The sequence below is a fragment of the Xyrauchen texanus genome, chromosome 49 (genome assembly GCF_025860055.1).
Source record: "Xyrauchen texanus isolate HMW12.3.18 chromosome 49, RBS_HiC_50CHRs, whole genome shotgun sequence".
NCBI lineage: Eukaryota > Metazoa > Chordata > Actinopteri > Cypriniformes > Catostomidae > Xyrauchen > Xyrauchen texanus.
In genome coordinates, this window is record NC_068324.1 from 6,494 (window position 1) to 28,584 (window position 22,091).

Consider the following 22,091-nt stretch of genomic DNA (forward strand, 5'->3'; position numbering starts at 1 on the left):
ACAGGACAATGACCCTAAACAGACAGCCAGGACAATGCAAGAGGGGCTTAGGGACAATTCTGTGAATGGTCTTGAGTGGCCCAACAAGAGCCCGGACTTGGACCCAATCGAACATCTCTTGAGACCTAAAAATGGCTGTCCACCTGACAGAGCTTGAGAGGATCTGCAGAGAAGTATGACAGAAAATCCTCAAATCCAGGTGTGCAAAGCTTGTCGCATCATACCCAAAAAGACTTGAGGCTGTAATCGCTGCCAAAGGTGCTTCAGCTTAGTACTGAGTTAAGGGTCTGAATACTTATGTCAATGTGATATTTCAGTTTTATCTTTTTAATAAATTTGCACTGTTACACAAATTTTGCTTTGTCACTATGGGGTATGGAGTGTTAATTGATTTTGGGAATTTTTTTTTTTAAAGCATTTTAGCATGAGGCTGCAACAAAAAAAATAAATAAATTAAGGGGTCTGAAAACTTTGTGAAGGCACTGTATCAGACTAGGAAGTCACAAGCAGTGTGAATATTTACAGCATCACATACACAACACTAATATGAGTTCAGGACAGTTTTAATAATAACTGATACAAAGATAAATACATCTGTCAGTTATTAAAGTTAAATTGTGATATCAGCAAAAAAGCACTGAGTATATGTAGTTAATGTTGATGAAACACACTGAAAGAGCGTCTTTAGATTCCCAGCATGTCTTCAGACACTTGACAATCCAGCAGGAGATTCCCAGCACACACACACTGAGAGAGAGTGCCCACTGAAACACACACACACATGAATTACTTGCACTAAAAAAAGAATGTGAAGTAATCACACACAATTACCCCCTTTAATCAAACTGGTCTATAGTATCAATGGCCATGAATGTTGACTGGATGAATATTCTCACCTTTCTGCGAGTGAATCCATGACACCGCCTTCATAGCCATAAACTGCCATTCAACCTGATCATCTTTTTTAAACCCGTTTAACCAGATCAGAGCCAGAACTGTGGCCCAAACTGACCCATCCACCTGGAACATCGTCCACATTCATTAGTTATTGGCTGCTGTACACAGACGCTCTGAATGTATTTGATACTTAATAATTATTACCTTGTCTGGTTTCTGATTGGTCACCTGATCTTCTGCCTTTCCAATCACATGAGCCAATGAGGCACCAAGCTCCCAGAATCCTGCAGCCTTCTGAAGAGTGATCAGCTGGAGCAAAGGGTCCTGCTGGGGTTCCGCCTCTTCTGAAAACACGTTATTTTTTTAGGTGTGAAGAGGGAGAGAAATACAGAAAATGACAGTTTAGATGAGGGGAACCTCGTGGGCTACATTTTTAGGACATTTTATAGAATGTAAATGATCTTTATAAACATGAAATGTGCGTTTTAAGCAACATTAAAATCAGAAAGAAGTTTTGGTCATTATTATATGAACTAACTTCACCATTTAAAATTAATTCTGAATGATTAGAGTGTTGATGTGCAAGTCTGAACACGATTGGTTGATTTACCCGGCTGTGATATTTCATCACATTCAATCATCGAGCTGTAGAAAGGGATCGGAGGGGTGGCACCTGAAAAAAAAACACAATCTAGATCAATACATTCATTTATTGAGAAAAAGACATTTACTGTAGATGGACACATGCATATTAAAGAATGAAAGGAATATAATGTGTCATATCATGTGACTTCTCTTACACATCTCGGGAGATATACCATTTGTAAGAAAGAACAAATAGAAAAACACATACAGATTAAAAAAAATACATCTTGTCACAGAGTCACAAACAAAATCTCACATTTAAACACACATGTACACACCGACACACTTTTAACAGGTTGAGAAGAAATCGTATATATACTAACTGCACTTCATCATTTGGGCTTGTGGCATCATCATAGGGGCACAGCTCATGAACATAGGGGGACTCCCTAGCACCCTAGCAGCACAGCTCCTAGCCATCCGCCCCATCGCAGGCATCCCAAATAAATCTGAAACAGCATTCATTTCACATTTTGATGAGATTAATATTGCAAATGTAAACCATTTTAGAGGAAAATAGATTTAGAAATTATTCTTCAACATCAGATACTGAAAACAGTGCACATCCATAAAGATGAACACATTTCCATGAAACACACACACACACACGACTGACGTTGTGTCGGGACTCTCCTCTGCAGCAGTGGTCCTTTCACAGTCTCTCTGTTGTTTTTATTAATGCCGATGAAGGCCGTATGAACGCAGCTCACTCCTGCTTGAATGCTGAGCTCCACCATCTTTCTCTTGATCTCCTCCACATCTGCACCTCCCGCTCGCTCCTCCTGCTCCAGACGACCAATCACAGAGCGCACCGCCAGCCGGTGGACGGCCAATCTGCAGCGACACAAACAAATGCTGTTAAAACATACAGCACGCAGAAAACATGATTCACCAGTAATGTTGTTCTTAAAGTTATTCTACATTTATGATCTGAAAAACACACATACACAAAATATGACCTGAGCTAAATGTTTTTCTATATATGATTCGAAATATAATATCCAAGTGACTGCACAATAAATCTCATGTTTCAGGAAAAGAAAAATGTCATAAATATTCAGCCAATCACGTTTGTAGTCCAGGCCTGCGTTAAAGCTTTATATAAGTCTGGAGAACCTCACACCTCCAATCCTCACAAACCTCTTTCCTCAATTACACCTCCCCACTCTTCAACACATCGTGTTACACCATATACACACACACATCTACACTACACTGTGTGTTACACCACACACACACACACATCTACACTGCACTGTGTTACACCACACACACACATCTGCACTGCACTGCGTGTTACACACACACACACACACATCTGCACTGCGTGTTACACCACACACACACACACACACATCTACACTGCACTGTTACACCACACACACACACACACACATCTACACTACACTGTGTGTTACACCACACACACACACACATCTACACTACACTGTGTGTTACACCACACACACACACACACACATCTACACTGCACTGTGTGTTACACACACACACACACACATCTGCACTGCACTGCGTGTTACACACACACACACACACATCTGCACTGCGTGTTACACCACACACACACACACACACACACATCTACACTGCACTGTGTTACACCACACACACACACACATCTACACTACACTGTGTGTTACACACACACACACACACACATCTGCACTGCGTGTTACACCACACACATCTACACTACACTGTGTGTTACACCACACACATCTACGCTACACTGTGTGTTACACACACACACACCTGCACTGCATTGCGTGTTACACCACACACATCTACACTGCACTGTGTGTTACACACACACACACACACATCTACACTACACTGTGTGTTACACACACACACACACATCTGCACTGCATTGCGTGTTACACCACACACATCTACACTGCACTGTGTGTTACACACACACACACACACACATACACATCTGCAAAGCACTGCATGTTACACCACACACATCTACACTGCACTGTGTGTTACACCACACACACACACACATCTACACTGCACTGTGTGTTACACCACACACACACACACACATCTACACTGCATTGTGTGTTACACCACACACACACACATCTACACTGCACTGTGAGTTACACCACACACATACACATCTACACTGCACTGTGTTACACCACACACACACACACACACATCTACACTGCACTGTGTGTTACACCACACACACACACATCTACACTGCACTGTGTGTTACACCACACACACATCTACACTGCACTGTGTTACACCACACACACACACACATCTACACTGCACTGTGTGTTACACCACACACACACACACACACATCTACACTGCACTGTGTGTTACACCACACACACACACACACACACACACATCTACACTGCACTGCGTGTTACACCACACACACACATCTACACTGCGTGTTACACCACACACACACACATCTACACTGCGCGTTACACCACACACACACACATCTACACTGCACTGCGTGTTACACCACACACACATACACACACACATCTACACTACACTGTGTGTTACACCGCACACACACACACATCTACACTACACTGTGTGTTACACCACACACACATCTACACTGCACTGTGTGTTACACACACACACACACACACATACACACACACACACCTACACTACACTGTGTGTTACACCACACACACATCTACACTGCACTGTGTGTTACACACACACACACATCTACACTGCACTGTGTGTTACACACACACACACACATCTACACTGCACTGTGTGTTACACCACACACACATCTACACTGCACTGTGTGTTACACACACACACACACATCTACACTGCACTGTGTGTTACACCACACACACATCTACACTGCACTGTTACACCACACACACACACATCTACACTGCACTGTGTGTTACACCACACACACATCTACACTGCCCTGTGTGTTACACCACACACACATCTACACTGCCCTGTGTGTTACACCACACACACACACACACACATCTACACTGTGCGTTACACACACACACACACACACATCTACACTACACTGTGTGTTACACCACACACACATCTACACTGCACTGTGTGTTACACACACACACACACATCTACACTGCACTGTTACACCACACACACACATCTACACTGCCCTGTGTGTTACACCACACACACACATCTACACTGCCCTGTGTGTTACACCACACACACACACACACACACACACATCTACACTGCCCTGTGTGTTACACCACACACACATCTACACTGCCCTGTGTGTTACACCACACACACACACATCTACACTGCACTGTGTGTTACACACACACACACACACACACATCTACACTGCACTGTGTGTTACACCACACACACACACACATCTACACTGCACTGTGTGTTACACCACACACACACATCTACACTGCATAAAGAACTATACATTCTACACTGTATACTTTATAATCTATTCTATAGACATCTATACTACATGTGAGTGTGTGCGTGAGCACGCGAGTGTGTGTGTGTGTGCTCGAGTGTGTGTGTGTGCGATTGTGAGTGTGCGATTGTGAGAGTGTGTCTGTGTGCGAGTTTGTGTGTGTGCGAGAGTGTGTCTGTGAGAGAGAGAAGGAGAAGGGTGTGCGCGCGAGAGAGAGATGGGTGTGCGCGCGCGCGAGAGAGAGAGAGAGAAGGGTGTGTGCGAGAGAGTGTGCGCGCGAGAGAGAGGGTGTGTGTGCGTGTGAGTGTGCGCGTGCGAGCGAATGTGTGTAAGGGTGTGAATGTGTGTGTCTGTACGAGTTTGTGCGAGTGGGTGTGTGCGAGAGAGAGAGAAGGGTGTGTGTGCGAGTGAGTGTGCGAGTGAGTGAGTGTGCGAGTGAGCGAGCGTGCGAGTGAGTGTGCGCGTGTGTGAGTGAGTGTGCGAGTGAGTGAGCGAGTGAGTTTGCGAGTGAGCGTGCGAGCGAGCGCGAGTGAGTGAGTGTGCGCGTGCGAGTGAGTGAGTTAGTGAGTGTGCGAGTGAGTGTGCGCGTGCGAGTGATTGAGTGAGTGAGTGTGCGCGTGCGAGTGAGTGCGAATGAGTGAGTGTGCGCGTGCGAGTGAGTGAGTGAGCGCGTGCGAGGGAGTGAGTGAGCGTGCGAGGGAGCGTGCGAGTGAGCGAGCGAGTGTGCGCGTGAGTGAGTGAGTGTGCGAGTGTGCGAGTGAGCGAGTGTGCGAGTGCGAGTGAGTGAGTGTGCGCGTGCGTGCGTGAGAGTGTGTGCGTGTGCGTGTTACCCTGTGTCTTGGGCTGGTTTTAGGGTGAAGTTTATCTGGTTAGTCACTGGTTGATTTTTCAGGTTGTATTTCATCATCACTGCTCCCTCACAGCTTCCAGAACTCTATGACAGAGTGAAAAAACATGAAGATATGAAGATTTAAGAGTCTAAACTAATTGATTGTCCAAAAACAATTTTGAGAGGGACCTAACATTTTTTCAGACTATTATTCAGATTACATTCATTTTATTTTTCTTTCATTTCATTTCTAACCCATGAAAAACAAAAAACACTGTGCAATTATTACCATTAACATTTTACTGTGTCACATTTGAGGTTAAAGGCATCAATATAATAAAGTACAACACAAAGATGACTCTGAGACATTATCGATATTACAGTTTCATTTCATTGATGATTTTCTGTAAAACTGTTTGAAATGATGTGTGTTGTGAAAAGGGTTTTATAAATAAAGTTACTTGACTTTCTAAATGATATCATCATATCTTTGACAAATCCACCCACATGAAACAAAATGCTTGACTGATGCAGAAGTGTCATTTTACATGAATAAACATAAACTGAATGTGTCTTCTTCCCTTTTCCTAAAAGAGATCATTAGTGAATAAATGTATCTAAATTAATCACGTGTTGACAGGATTTGGGCCACTAACAGACTCAAATGTCACCTGTCCTTTCAGCTGTGCGTAAATGATTGCCCTTTGACCCCGGAAGAGCACCCGGATGGGTGGGGACAGTGTTTCGACAGAGACGCCGTCAGGAAGAGTCCAGGTCACAGAGATGTTATCGACCGCTGGCTGCAGCGCAAATCTGAGCGACTGCATCACCTGATAAATATTAACAAGAAAACATCTGTTCGAGATATTCACACACACATCTGTATTTTATCTACTTTATGTCAAATAAATAGTTTCACTTCTTTAGTAAAAGCAGAGGATCATGTTCTTACTTTGGGTTGCATACGGTCAGCGCCTGTGATGAACTGAGCGTGACCAGAACCTTCTCTGGCCATTCCTGAAATGAGGGCGCTACTCGCACCCTCACCGATCCCAAATGAGAAACACCTGACAACACAACAACAGCTCAAACACATCTCATCACCACTCATGGACTATTAAACATTATAATGTCATTCATGTCCACACACCTGTGAGAGAAGACGTTACTCTTCACCAGGTCCAGCACCTGTTTAGTGTTGCACACTTCTCCATCAGTGAAGATGAACAACTGCACACAGAGAAAACATCACTGATGATCACTGAGCAGACACATTCTCCTTCTCTGTGTGATATTTCATGATCCACGTTTGATTTCCAGAGAGAATCTGCAGGAGTGATACCTGTCTGGGGTGATCGGGGAAACACGGCTGACTGTAGATGTGTTTCAGAGGCTCTAAAATCTCTGTGCCACCCATGTTTGCTCCCATTTGCTGAACCCTCTTCACAGCCTCTTCCATCGTGTCCTGACTGTACACGACACTCTGCCTGCTCACACACACACACACACACACACACACACACACACACACACATTACAAAACCAAACGCCACTAAATCATTTCTGAAGTGTACTTCACATCCAAATACTCACGGGAAAAAGGACTCAAAGTGAGAGCCAAATCCATAGATATTGAAGTAGCATCCCATGGGCAGACTCTTCAACAGTAACAGCAGTGTGTCCTACAGAGAGATAAATGTACACATCTCAACACATTTCCATAAATACATACATTAGCATAAATGCATCATATTTCAAATCTTACCTTTGCACTTTGTATGCGCATCTGTGCCCCTTCCCCATGATGCATCATGCAGTCCATACTGCCTGACCTGTCAATCACAAAAACAAACTCGCCTTGAGATACCAATGATGACATCACTTCCTCAGGGAACTCTGGGTACAAACTGATCATGAGCACTGGATCGGCCATCAAAGAACCTGAAATACAGAGACATTAAACACAACTGCTGTGAAAGGAAATGACTTTCATATTTTATAAGCACACAATATATGTAAATTATACTCGTTACATGTCATACATTATATAAAGCATGCTTAAGAGAGTTTTACCCGGTGGTGCAGTGGCCACTCCTGCCTCCACGACTGCAGTGGGCTGATGGGTATTCTCGTAGTACACAAACACCTCAACATCTTTATCAAACATGTGACCGGGACTGAGACTCACCTACACACACACACACACACACACACACACCAATGATTACAGACTTATTAATATATTATATTATTATATTATTTAAAATATATTAAACTACCTTATCTCTCCTTAAACACACACACACACACACACACACACATTACCGTTGCATGAGTGTGATCAGAGTTCAGGAACTCTACAGGATCCAGACGGCAGTTGGACTCAAGTTTGGAAACTGGGTTTGAAGATCTCACATGGACACCAAGAGAGAGAGAGTACGGAACGGCAGATACTGATGAAACCTCAGAAACGATTCCACCACCAGAACCTGACAACAGAGAGAGAGAGACTTTTGACTTTTAAAACTTTTAATTTACACAATGTTTCAAAATATTACAGAACACATAAACAAAAAAATTATATATATACACACATGTACATATACACAGAAAAACAACAAAACACGACACTATTTTACCAATTAAAAACTATATTTCCAAACTCGCTCAGTGTCACTAATGCCTCTCTCACGCCCCACCTCACTTTGAAAAAAGTACATCATCAATTTGTTTGTAATATGCAAATTCAATAGCTACCCTAATTCTACCAATGATTTAAACAGAGACAACTTCCTGACCCATATTTTTACATTGATGTGTTTTCAGCATAGAAATCTTGGCTTGGCCCATTAAAAAATTGGCAAGCACACACTGTTCACGCCACGACTGTTTATACTTACAACCAAAAATAAAAAAATCCCAATTTCATAATTAGTTCTTCCAATAGTACAGAAAGTGGAACCAGCCTTGAACACTCACAAAATAAATGAAACACGGTGTCAGAGGCCTTACAGAACGAACATTCAGGTAAAACCATTCTATAAAATGTAGAAACAAAAGGTGTTTGAATCCAGTGCACTGTGAAGTATTCTCCACATCTCTTATAAAACAGCCCCCATGAGGGATTTACATCTCTGGGCACAGACAGGTCAGTCCTCCATTTAGTATCGATCCTTTCCTTCAACTGACCAAACGCCGCTGATTTAGCACAAATATGATACATCGTTTTCATCCTCATACTTTGGAAATCCAAAAATTCAAACCCATTTAACAAAACAACCAGGGGCGGTGTGTTCATTAGGGCGATATGGGCGACGCACTGCCAAACGGGAAAAGGAGGGATTTTTTTTCTAACCAATTATATCACGGCAACAGTCGTTATCAGTGTTCTATTCTAGACATCTGATCTGCCAATCAGGCTTAAGTCGTGCTTAAAATGGCCCCGCCCCTTTTGAGGCGATTTCAGTCAGGTTGAAAATCGCCCCAGAAGTCTCTCATAGACTCTCATGTAAAAAATTTTTTTTTAAATATCAGAGCTTTCAATACAATCTCTATGGGTTCCGGGAGGGCTTGCACTTACACGCTTTCGTCATACGTAACGTAACCATGAGCGTAACTAAGAAAAGAGCGGGTAGCAGCGTCAATCAATTCACGTACTATTGTCAAGATGGCTAGCATTCAGTGCAACTCGATTGTCTCTTTGAAAGAAGTTCCTTTTAGTCTTGGAACGAATCAAGATAAATTGTCAACGAAACAATTAGGACCTCCCAGACCAAATTTAATCATTCAACAGGTTTCTACTAAAGGGGGAAAGTCCTACACCCGTGGATTTTCCAAAAATTGGTACCAACGAAAAACCTGGCTAGCAGGCTGCGACGTAGCCAATGCAGTCTTCTGCCTCTTTCACCCTGAAGACGGCATGGCAGACAGCACCACTTGAGTGTTTGAGTTTGCGAGGCAAAGATGAAACTGAGGGCTCCACCAACCATGGTATTTTTCTTGGACTGGTCAACTTTGTGCCACAGTTAGATGAGGTGTTTGAGGAGCATCTTAAAAATGCTAAAGTTTTCAAGGGCACATCAAAGACCATTCAAAACGAGCTACTGGAGTGTATGCTAGCGGTTGTGAAGGAACAAATTGTGGAGGAGGTGAAGTCGGCGAACTTCGTAGCCATCCAAGCTGACGAGACCACGGACGTTTCTACAGACACAGCTGGTGCTTGTGCTGAGGTACATCGATAGCAACCATAAAGTGCAGGAACGCTTTTTTGAGGTTATTCACATCTCGGAATCAATCTCAATTGCCAGTGTGCTTTTGGAGAGACTGAACGGTATTTTTGCGCAAGCTTACAATGGAGCCAGTGTGATGAGGGGAGAGAAGGCTGGTGTGCAGCAAAAGGTGCGTGAGCATTTTAAGAATGCCCATTATGTGCATTGTTATGCGCATCAGTTGAATTTGATCATGCAGCAAGCTAATTCTCGCATCAAAAAAGTTAATATTTTCTTTTCCGACATGAGCGGCATGGCAACTTTTTTTTCCCGGTCACCCAAACGCAACAGCATTCTTGACCAGACTGTTGCACGAAGACTGCCGAGAACTTCATCCACACGGTGGAACTTCAACAGCAGAGTCGTGAACACTGTCTACGAGAATCGAGACAACCTCATACAATGTTTTCAAGCCATCAGGACGGGTTCATTGGGTTCATTTGACCAGCCCACCGTGAGATAGGCATCTAGCTACGTGAGGATGCTACATGATGATTTCATTTTTTTCCTGTGGCTTTTTCACAAAATCATGCCCCACGTCGATACTCTGTACCAGAAGCTCCAGCAGAAGGACATCGATGCTGTCTTTATCAAACATGCCCTCGACAGCTTCACAAGCAGTGTGCAGGCCATAAGGTAAGATTAAACAATATCATTTGTATGCATTAAAGGATACTGCATTTGTGTTAGAAATGACATTATTCTCATTATATATGGCCAGTGGTGTAATCTAGCTTACTTTATAAACTGTATACTGTGCTGAACATCCAGTCTAGGTGAGACACAAAGGCTAACTTAAACACTAAAGACTTTATGCATCCCTGCCCATTTTAAGTGGAACTGAAATCTTTGTACTATACGTGGATAAATTGCATATACCTGTCTGCATCACATAGACTACAGTACTGTACATAGCCTAACAAACACATTGGTCTGTTTGCCTTCAGGGACTCCTCTCAACAGCAGCTGCAAGTAGCAACAGGAGCCAAAAGACCTAGAACGGCTTTGAGAGAAGAGGAGAAGCAGAGGCTGTCTGAAGAGGTCTGCGACACCATCCTGGATCACTCCAAAGCAAGGTTCTCTTTCACTGGCCACCTTGTGAGTGCTACCTTACTGCAAGCAGATATGTTTGAAAGGTACTGCCATTAATTTCCTGATGAGGCTCTGAATGCCACTGTGAATGCATACCCCATGCTGAACAAGGGAAAGCTCAAGACAGAACTCTCTCTGATCTATGAGAATCCTGAATTCAAGGGCTGCTGTGGTGCACTGGCACTGTACAGGTTCTCATGAGCTACAACCTCCAGTAGACATTCTCTGAGACTGTTGAACATCCTCATAACTACCATGACAACAGCTGAATCTGAGAGATGTTTCTCAACTTTAACACGAGTTAAGACATTCCTGCGAAATTCAATGGGCCAGGAATGTCTGAATGCACTGGCCATGCTTTCCATGGAGGGGATTTCAATGAGAAAGTCATTGACCGCTTTGCTGCATGGAAAGAGAGAAGAGCACAGTTTCCGTACAAATAATGTAGTCTCTCTGTCTGTCTCTTTAACACACATATACACACACACACACACACACACACCAAATCAGTTCACAGTTGATGTTGTTTTAGTTATTTTTCATTAATTAAAAAAAAGTTAAAGAAAATCTGTTCATGTTCATTTTTACAAATCTATACAAATGGCCACAATATGGTTGTTCATATTTACAAAGCCAAATAGCTGTTTTTACCTTTTCTAGAAATTATTTTCAAATGCTGTTTTCAGGCAAAATGCATATCACTGTTCATTTTCACAAATCTATACAAGAGGGCAGAAGTTACTTTGCTTTTATTAAGTAGCAATTTGGTGATATCATACATTCCAGAAAATGTAGTTCTAAAGATCCACTTCTCTCAACAATTTGTCTACTTGTATTTTAAGCTGATATTTTATTTGTTTATGGAAATGCAGATTGTTTATGCAGTGTTGAGGAATGTGAAAGAACACCCTTGATAACAGTACTTATTTGTACTGTGATAACTTATTTTGCTTTTGTAAGCGAATACTTTTGAGATCAGTCAATAAATGCTTCTGGTATTGACTTATATGTTGCCCCCATCTTTATGTTGTTGCTGGAAATATATTTTTAAAAATGTGTCCTGTTTAGCTATTTTACATCACACAACATTGGATTAATGTAAGTAATGAATAAGTGGAATAATTAATTGCGGAGCCATGTCATTTTTGCTTATGAAGTCTCCTAGATGCTAATTTCTTCCATAGCTTTCCACCTGTAACTTATGTAGCTAGAGGGGAAATCTGTACCCATTGAATGGGTCACCTTAATCATTATCAGAAAAATTGCCCCCCCTGAGAATTTTTTCAGGAGCCACCACTGAAAACAACCTTAATGTTCTCTTCAATATCCAAATTATTTGGGACAACTCTTAATGCAGGAAATGTCTGAGATGTCAAGCCATAAATTAAAGCAGAATCTATGAATGAAGTCAATACTGGGGAAACCAGCTTTATCCCTCTGAGGTGTTTTGAGCCCTGGAGATGTTTTGACATTTGTGCTTTTTTCAGCTGCTTAAAAACATATTAATGGCTAAAGTCTGATAACACTGTATTCAGCACAAACTGGGCTACAATAATATGTGAGCAACATGTGTGTACAGGTTTGTATTCTTGAGAAAATAATGTCTACGCATGGTTTTTGAAAAAACTAAAATTTTAAGTCACTGAAATAGCCAAACAGATACATCTCATGGTCATTATGGCCAAACAGTTCAACAGCGTTTCATCAGACCAGAGGACATTTCTCCAAAAGTAAGATCTTTGTCCCCATGTGCACTTGCAAACTGTAGTCTGGTTTGTTTATGGTGGTTTTGGAGCAGCGGCTTCTTCCTTGCTGAGCCTTTCAGGTGATGTCCATATAGGACTCGTTTTGCTGTGGATCTAGATACTCGTCCACCTGTTTCCTCCAGCATCTTCACAAGGTCATTTGCTGTTGTTCTGGGATTGATTTGCACTTTTCACACAAACTACGTTCATCTCTAGGAGACAGAATGCATCTCCTTCCTGAGCGGTGTGATGACTGTGTGGTCACATGGTGTTTATACTTGTGTACTATTGTTTGTACAGATGAACGTGGCATCTTCAGGCATTTGGGAATTGCTCCCGAGGATGAACCAAACTTGTGGAGGTCCACAATAGTTTTCTGAGGTCTTGATTGATTTATTTTGATTTTCCCATGATGTCAAGCAAAGAGACACTGAGTTTGAAGGCCTTAAATACATCCACAGGTACACCTCCAGTTCAGTGCACCCCCTATCAGAAGCTAACTGGCTAAAGGCTTGACATCATTTTCTGGAATTTTCCAAGCTGCTTAAAGACACAGTTAACTTAGTGTTTGTAAACTTCTGACCCACTGGAATTGTGATTAAAGTCAATTAAAAGTGACACAATCGGTCTGTAAACAATTGCTGGATAAATTACTCGTGTCATGCACAAAGTAGATGTCCTAAACGACTCGCCAAAACAATATTTTGCTAATATATGTGGAGTATCTGTGGAGTGGTTAGAATGTTTTTTAATGACTTCAACTGTAAGTGCTGCTTTCACAACACAGTAGAAGTGTACCAACTTTCTTCTTAATCTTTTGGTTTGGAAATGTAAACGTAATACATAAAAACAGTTTAAGAAGGATTACCATCACTGCACATAAACTAATAGGAGGAAAAGCTCTAGGTCTTTCAAATATTTATAAAGCTAGAGCAATAGACAAAGCAACTCAAATCTTAGATGATCCTAAACACCACCCCTAGGAAGAATTTGTACTTCTTCCATCAGGCAGAAGAATTTGATTCCAACATCCAAAACAAACAGAATGAAGCAGACTTTTATTTCTACAGTAATTTTGCTAATAAATAATCAAATCACTTTATTGTCACACGACCATATGCACAAGTGCAACAGTGTGTGAAAGTCTGTAGAATTGAACTTTTGACTGTGTAAATTCTATATGAACTTATTGAACTATCGGAATTATCGTAAATACACGTTTCCCACTCGGAAGTTGCACACGATGCCTCAAGTCATAATTATGACTGGAAAACTAGTTATCTCATTTTGATACCTGAGATTACGAAATAAGAGTCATAAACTTTCATCATGGCAGAGGAGAGAATGGTTTCTGTACTGAATGAAAGGTTTTGTTCATTCTAAATACAGATTTGTTAGCACTTGATGTTTTGGTCATATTCATTTATAGATATCAGCAAATATTCTATGCAGATTGTACATTTTTACACTGTGAAAATAGCTTGTATTTTATCAAAATGCCATTATCATCAGCAAGAGAACTTATTATGTTTTATGGTGTCATAATAATATAGTAAAAATAATAATACAGCTCCTCATGAAATATGTATGAATGAACCTGGCATCGTCCATGTTTCCTGATCTTTCCGACAACAAAGCACGTGAACACGACATACTCGTAATTACCACTTCAGAAGTATGATATATTGCATAAATATACAGTGTGTTGTAGCAGTGTTTGTGTAGTGCTGTGTGAGTGTATTGTGAATTTTCAAATGGTAAACTGCAAAACCAGTTTCCCTACAGGTATAAATAACCATTATATTCATCTTTTCTAACAATGGTCACGTCGAGAACCCTGTTATTCCTCATTTATGTGAAAATGACAACAGATAAAAAATAAATATTAAGTGTACTTAGGAGTGCAATCCCTTCTACATTCTGTGGCTTTTATTATTTCTGGATTGTGCACTTAAATTCATAGTTTTTACAAAGTGTGTGATCTCCAAATCTCTTTAGTCCATATTTGTCAAAAAAATCCTTGACCAAAATCCATTGCCCAATCTCAGCTTTTTTCTGATGTCTGGATTCTATCTCACAGTTTATGATTATAAATACAAATGTTTCGATTTACACGTTAATGAGTACTTTATATGTGAAGTTAAAGTTCACATTTTCACTGAAAGTGTCATCTATCATTATAACATTAGTTAATATAGGAACAGTGAATGAGTGTTGCTACATACAGATGCCATTTTGTCATGCTGGAGATCATGTTGAAATGTTGTACCTGCTGGTGTGTATCGTGGGTTGAGTACAGCGGGCAGACAGAAGCGCAGGGCGTGGTCAGCCTGCACAGCGAGCTCCATCACATAAATGATGGTGACGGTGGCCTTCTGACCCGGTGACAAACACCCGACACTCAGTCTGAAAACATCAGAACTCTCTTCACTCTCTTCCAAAAGAAACGCCTGCTGGCCTGAACTCACAGCATCATCATACTGATCCTTCGCCTGCAAGATACACAATCAGATCCACAAAGAAAACTGCCAAACACACAGATGTCAGACAGAAATACACTAAGCTTAGTGTCATGTCAAACAGGTCTGTCTGTCTGTCTGTCTGTCAGTATTTGGACTCACGCTCTGTCTGTCTGTCTGTCTGTCAGTATTTGGACTCATGCTCTGTCTGTCTGTCTGTCTGTCAGTATTTGGACTCACGCTCTGTCTGTCTGTCTGTCTGTCAGTATTTGGACTCACGCTCTGTCTGTCTGTCTGTCTGTATTTGGACTTACTCTCTGTCTGTCTGTCTGTCTGTCAGTATTTGGACCCAAGCTCTGTCTGTCTGTCTGTTAGTCTGTCTGTATTTGGACTCACGCTCTGTCTGTCTGTCTGTCTGTCTCTCAGTATTTGGACCCAAGCTCTGTCGGTCTGTCTGTCTGTCAGTATTTGGATTCAAATGGTCTGTCTTTCAGTATTTGGACTCACGCTCTGTCTGTCTGTCTGTCTATCTGTCTGTCAGTATTTGGATTCAAACGGTCTGTCTGTCAGTATTTAGACTCACGCTTCTGTCTGTCTGTCTGTCTGTCTGTCTGTCAGTATTTAGACTCATGCTCTGTCTGTCTGTCAGTATTTAGACTCACGCTCTGTCTGTCAGTATTTAGACTCACGCTCTGTCTGTCTGTCAGTCTGTCAGTATTTAGACTCACGCTCTGTCTGTCTATCTGCCAGTATTTGGAATGAAACTGTCGGTCTGTCAGTATTTGGACTCACGCTCTGTCTGTCTCTCTGTCTGTCTGTCTGTCTGTCTGTCTATCTGTCTGTCAGTATTTGGATTCAAACGGTCTGTCTGTCAGTATTTAGACTCACGCTCTGTCTGTCTGTCTATCTGTCAGTATTTAGACTCATGCTCTGTCTGTCAGTATTTAGACTCACGTTCTGTCTGTCTGTCTGTCTGTCAGTCAGTATTTGGATTCAAACGGTCTGTCTGTCAGTATTTAGACTCACGCTCTGTCTGTCAGTATTTAGACTCACGCTCTGTCTGTCTGTCTGTCTGTCTGTCAGTATTTGGATTCAAACGGTCTGTCTGTCAGTATTTAGACTCACGCTCTGTCTGTCTATCTGTCTGTCTGTCAGTATTTAGACTCACGCTCTGTCTGTCTGTCTGGCTATCTTTCAGTATTTAGACTCACGGTCTGTCTGTCTGTCGGTCTGTCTGTCAGTATTTAGACTCACGCTCTGTCTGTCAGTATTTAGACTCACGCTTTGTCTGTCTGTCTGTCTGTCTGTCAGTATTTAGACTCACGCTCTGTCTGTCTGTCTGTCTGTCTATCTTTCAGTATTTAGACTCATGCTCTGTCTGTCTGTCGGTCTGTCTGTCTATCAGTATTTAGACTCACGCTCTGTCTGTCAGTATTTAGACACACGCTTTGTCTGTCTGTCAGTATTTAGACTCACGCTTTGTCTATCTGTCTGTCAGTATTTAGACTCACGCTTTGTCTGTCTGTCTATCTGTCAGTATTTAGACACACGCTCTGTCTGTCTGTCTGTCAGTATTTAGACTCACGCTCTCTCTGTCAGTATTTAGACACACGCTTTGTCTGTCTGTCTGTCAGTATTTAGACTCACGCTTTGTCTATCTGTCTGTCAGTATTTAGACTCACGCTTTGTCTGTCTGTCTATCTGTCAGTATTTAGACACACGCTCTGTCTGTCTGTCAGTATTTAGACTCACGCTCTGTCTGTCTGTCAGTATTTAGACTCACGCTCTGTCTGTCTGTCAGTATTTAGACTCACGCTCTGTCTGTCTGTCTGTACTTAGACTCACGCTTTGTCTGTCTGTCTATCTGTCAGTACTTAGACTCACGCTTTGTCTGTCTGTCAGTATTTAGACTCACGCTCTGTCAGTATTTAGACTCACGTTCTGTCTGTCTGTCTATCTGTCAGTATTTAGAATCACGCTTTGTCTGTCTGTCTATCTGTCAGTACTTAGACTTACGCTCTGTCTGTCAGTATTTAGACTCACGCTCTGTCTGTCTGTCAGTATTTAGACTCACGCTTTGTCTGTCTGTCTATCTGTCAGTACTTAGACTCACGCTTTGTCTGTCTGTCTGTCTGTCTGTCAGTATTTAGACTCATGCTCTGTCTGTCTATCTGTCAGTATTTAGACTCACGCTCTGTCTGTCTGTCTGTCAGTATTTAGACTCACGCTCTGTCTGTCTGTCTGTCTGTCAGTATTTAGACTCACACTTTGTCTGTCTGTCTATCTGTCAGTATTTAGACTCAAATGGTCTGTCTGTCAGTATTTGGACTCATGCTCTGTCTGTCTGTCTGTCTGTCTATCTGTCTGTCAGTATTTGGATTCAAACGGTCTGTCTGTCTGTCTGTCTATTTGTCAGTATTTAGACTCACGCTCTTGTCTGTCTGTCAGTATTTGGACTCACGCTCTGTCTGTCTTGCACCTCGGCCACAATCTCTTGCTCTCCGATCTTGGCACTGAAGTGGCAGACAGCAGCATCAGCGGGCAGAGGGAACACAAACACAGCTTCCAGAGGAGAAAGTTCTTCATTCACATACTGCAGACTGGAGGAGACTGAAACTATATGATCCTGGACCTGCAGATCCACTGAGATGTTCTTCAGAGGAACTACAGACACACACAAACATCTGTGTTCAACAACACACTCCTATTCTATGGAGGACAAAACATGCAAAAATAATAAATAAATACATAAATAAATGTAATAATAAGAAAATAAATAAAGGAATAAATGTTTTGATAAAACAAATATAATTAGTTTTTAATGAAAGTTATTCCTGAATTTATTTTTGTTTGACTTTTTTTCCTTTATTATTTTCTCTTTTATTTTTATTCTTTAAAAAAAATGTTATTCTTTCATTTGTTTGTTTTTTATTATTATTTATTTATGCATTCATTTATTTTTATATGAATTTATTCCCACATGTATTTATTTCTATATTTAAATATTCCCACATTTATTTATTTTTGTATTTATTCTTACATTTCTGTCTCTTGTATGATAATGATGTGGGCGTGTCCTGCTTACCATTGGTTTATTGTATGATGATGATGTGGGTGGGTCCTGCTCACCATTGGTTTATTGTTGATTGAAGCTTGTGCTCGATTACTCTTGACTTGTTTTGATGTGACAGGTCATATATCGCGTGTAAACTAAAGCTATTTGTGGGGCTAAAAACATAAGAGCTTCAGTCAATCCAAGATTTATTGGTTATACTACAATCACAAAATAAATGGGGAGCCGTTTCTTCAACAAATCCACAAAATGAGGAAGTTTCATAAATTATATGATTTAACCTTGTGCTTTTCTTTTTTTTCTGTGTATATAACTTCATATTTTGATGTCCGCAAATCCATAATATTGACTTCTGTTGTTATGATTGTTCACTGTAAAAGATACACCCATGCTTCATTTCCCTGATCGTTTATGCATGTATATAAAACTATCGCTGACGCTTCACATATATCTAGAGAGTTGCGCGACATGCGAATGAAGTCAATAACCGCGCATCAAATATCGGTTTCATTTAGAGTAGAGGTGCTTATTAATGTTTTAGGAGAGCTGTATGCTGGTATTAATGTCGTAGCACATCCTGGATCGTTAAACTCTCTGCAAAACATTTCCTGCATATTCTAAATCTGTGCGAGTCAGCGGGTGCTGCGGTGGGACGTCCATCTGCTTCCGATAAGTACTATTGAGCTCTCAACCAATGATGCACTGGAGATCCGCAAGGACCGCCTCCCTCATTTACATGTTGCACACAGAAAAGTAAAAATAAATACATGTATAAATAAATGAATATATAGGGGAATATATAAACATGGAAATAAATATATGTGGAAATAAATAAATATAAAAAATAAATTCACACAAAAATAAAAAAAAAATATGCAAACTAAATTAATAAATAATTAAAAGTTAAAAAGAATAAAAATAAAGTTAAAAATAAATATAGAAAATAATAAAAGTATAAAGTCATACAATAATAAATTCAGGAATAAATATAATCAAAAACTAATTATATTTGATTCATCAAGACATTTATTCCTTTATTTTTTAATTATTACATCCATCCTTCCATCTTCAACCGCTTATCCAAAGTCGGGTCGCGGGGGCAGCTGCACCAGCAGGGGGCCCCAAACTTCCCTATCCCGAGCCACATTAACCAGCTCTGACTGGGGGACCCCGAGGCGTTCCCAGGCCAGTGTGGAGATGTAATCTCTCCACCTAGTCCTGGGTCTTCCCCGAGGCCTCCTCCCAGCTGGACGTGCCTGAAACACCTCCCTAGGGAGGCGGCCAGGGGGCATCCTTACCAGATGCCCAAACTACCTCAACTGACTCCTTTCGACTACAAAGGAGCGGCTCTACTCCGAGCTCCTCACGGATGACAGCTCCTCACCCTATCTCTACGGGAGAAGCCCGCCACCCTTCTGAGGAAGCCCATTTCGGCCGCTTGTACTCGCGACCTAGTTCTTTGGGTCATGACCCTGCCTTCATGACCATAGGTGAGAGTAGGAAAGAAAATTGACCGGTAGATCGAGAGCTTTGCCTTCCGGCTCAGCTCTCTTTTCGTGACAACGGTGCGATAGAGCGAGTGCAATACTGCCCCCGCTGCCCCGATTCTCCGGCCAACCTCCCGCTCCATTGTCCCCTCACTCGTGAACAAGACCCCGAGGTACTTGAACTCCTTCACTTGGGGCAAAACCTCATTCCGTACCTGGAGTACGCACTCCATCGGTTTCCTGCTGAGAACCATGTCCTCAGATTTAGAGGTGCTAATCCTCATCCCAGCTGCTTCACACTCGACTGCCAAGCGATCCAGTGAGAGCTGAAGGTCACGGACCGATGATGACATGAAGACAACATCATCTGCAAAAAGCAGCGATGAGATCCCCAGCCCACCGAACCGCACACCTTCCTCACCCCGACTACGCCTCGATATCCTGTCCATGAATATCACAAACAGGATTGGTGACAAAGCGCAGCCTTGGCGGAGACCAACCCCCACATGGAATGAACTCGACTTCGCCCTCCCACAGTCAATTCCCACAGTCTCTCCTGGGGGACCCGGTCATACGCCTTCTCCAGATCCACAAAACACATGTAGACCAGATGGGCATACTCCCAGGCCCCCTCCAGGATCCTTGCGAGAGTAAAGATCTGGTCCGTCGTTCCACGGCCAGGACGAAAACCGCATTGTTCCTCTTCAATCCGAGGTTCGACAATCGGCCGAACCCTCCTCTCCAGCACCTTGGAGTAAACTTTACCAGGGAGGCTGAGAAGTGTGATACCCCTGTAGTTGGCACACACTCTCTGATCCCCCTTTTTGAAGAGGGGGACCACCACCCCGTTCTGCCACTCCTTAGGCACTGTCCCAGATTTCCACGCAATGTTGAAGAGGCGTGTCATCCATAACACCCCCTCCACATCCAAAGCTTTCAGCATTTCTGGTCGGATCTCATCAATCCCCAGGGCTTTGCCACTGCGGAGTTGTTTGACTACCTCAGTGACCTCCCCCAGGGAAATAGAATCTGATTCCCCATCAGCCTCCAGCTCTGCCTCTACCATAGAGGGCGTGTTGGGATTTAGGAGTTCTTCAAAGTGTTCCTTCCACCGCCCAATAACCTCCTCGGTTGAGGTCAACAGTGTCCCATCTTTGCTGTATACAGCTTGGATGGTTCCCCATTTCCCCCTCCTAAGGTGGCGGACGGTTTTCCAGAAGCACTTTGGTGCGGACCGAAAGTCCTTCTCCATGGCTTCTCCGAACTTTTCCCACATCCACTGCTTTGCTTTTTTATTATTACATTTATTTATTTATTATTTATGCAGGTTTGGGCCTTCATACTATTCAATTCAAAGTTACTCATCACAGAGATGAAAGAAACATATACACATGTATGTTAAAGATGGAAACAGTTGACTTTACCTGGAATATTTGTCTCTGACACGAGCCCGCAGCACTTCACCATTCTGACTGTGAGACAGGAAATTACACTTTCACTGCGCAACCATTTTAATCTTGTGCAGACAGAATCTCGATTTTTCTGTAGTTTTGATTATATTTTTCAAATGATTTGTTATAAGACAAACAGTCTCTGTTTAAAGTTAGCCTATATTAATAAAGTCCTGCTTTAAATACGCTTTACTCTACACATTATATGCGTCATAGAAACATAAGCGCTTTATTATATTTGTAAAATATAGATAAACTTAGTGAGTTACCAAGATATAAAACAAATATACTATAAACTGAAAGATGAGAATAGTTTTAACAGTCACCTGTTCTTTGTACAAAGCGAAAGTAACTCGGACACAATCTCTCCTGCTTTAAATCCTCCGAAACTTCAGTCAACAAGTTAAAATGCAAACGACAGTTTGTGGTGGACAGAGATGTTTTCAGCAAGAGGTGTGACTCTCATATGTGTGCTGAGTCATATATACCGGGAGGCGGCGGATCCAGGAATGCTGAAGGCTTGGCTCATGAATATTAATTAGGTCACATGTTGGATTCTTGTGCACGCACACACACACGCATTTGAATCACTGATTTAAGTTTTTGAAGCAGAATGTATAAAACAGCAAACACAATAAGTCAACAAAATCAGATTTTTCATTTTTTGCTATAAATGAAG

The 22,091-nt window shown here is 41.8% G+C and overlaps 1 protein-coding gene across 3 annotated transcripts; it reads right to left on the bottom strand.

Annotated features, from left to right (window-relative positions):
* Positions 1-452: 452 nt before the first annotated feature.
* LOC127640739 (von Willebrand factor A domain-containing protein 5A-like) lies at positions 453-21,905 on the bottom strand. Of its 3 annotated transcripts, none has more exons than XM_052123457.1 (19): positions 21,739-21,905; positions 21,386-21,433; positions 17,863-18,065; positions 15,212-15,434; positions 8,163-8,326; positions 7,911-8,025; positions 7,603-7,778; positions 7,431-7,519; positions 7,180-7,324; positions 6,988-7,067; positions 6,790-6,904; positions 6,509-6,667; positions 5,839-5,942; positions 2,150-2,376; positions 1,866-1,991; positions 1,508-1,570; positions 1,102-1,238; positions 897-1,020; positions 453-764 (listed from the first exon to the last, which is right to left on the bottom strand). In XM_052123457.1, the coding sequence occupies exons 2-19, from the start codon at positions 21,426-21,428 to the stop codon at positions 685-687; spliced, it is 2,373 nt and encodes a 790-aa protein (XP_051979417.1). In that variant the 5' UTR covers positions 21,429-21,433; positions 21,739-21,905; the 3' UTR covers positions 453-684. The 3 variants fall into 3 exon arrangements, with proteins under 3 accessions (XP_051979417.1, XP_051979416.1, XP_051979418.1); XM_052123456.1 differs by having other exon boundaries at positions 456-764; positions 1,102-1,241; XM_052123458.1 differs by having other exon boundaries at positions 461-764; positions 1,102-1,241; positions 2,159-2,376.
* Positions 21,906-22,091: the final 186 nt, after the last annotated feature.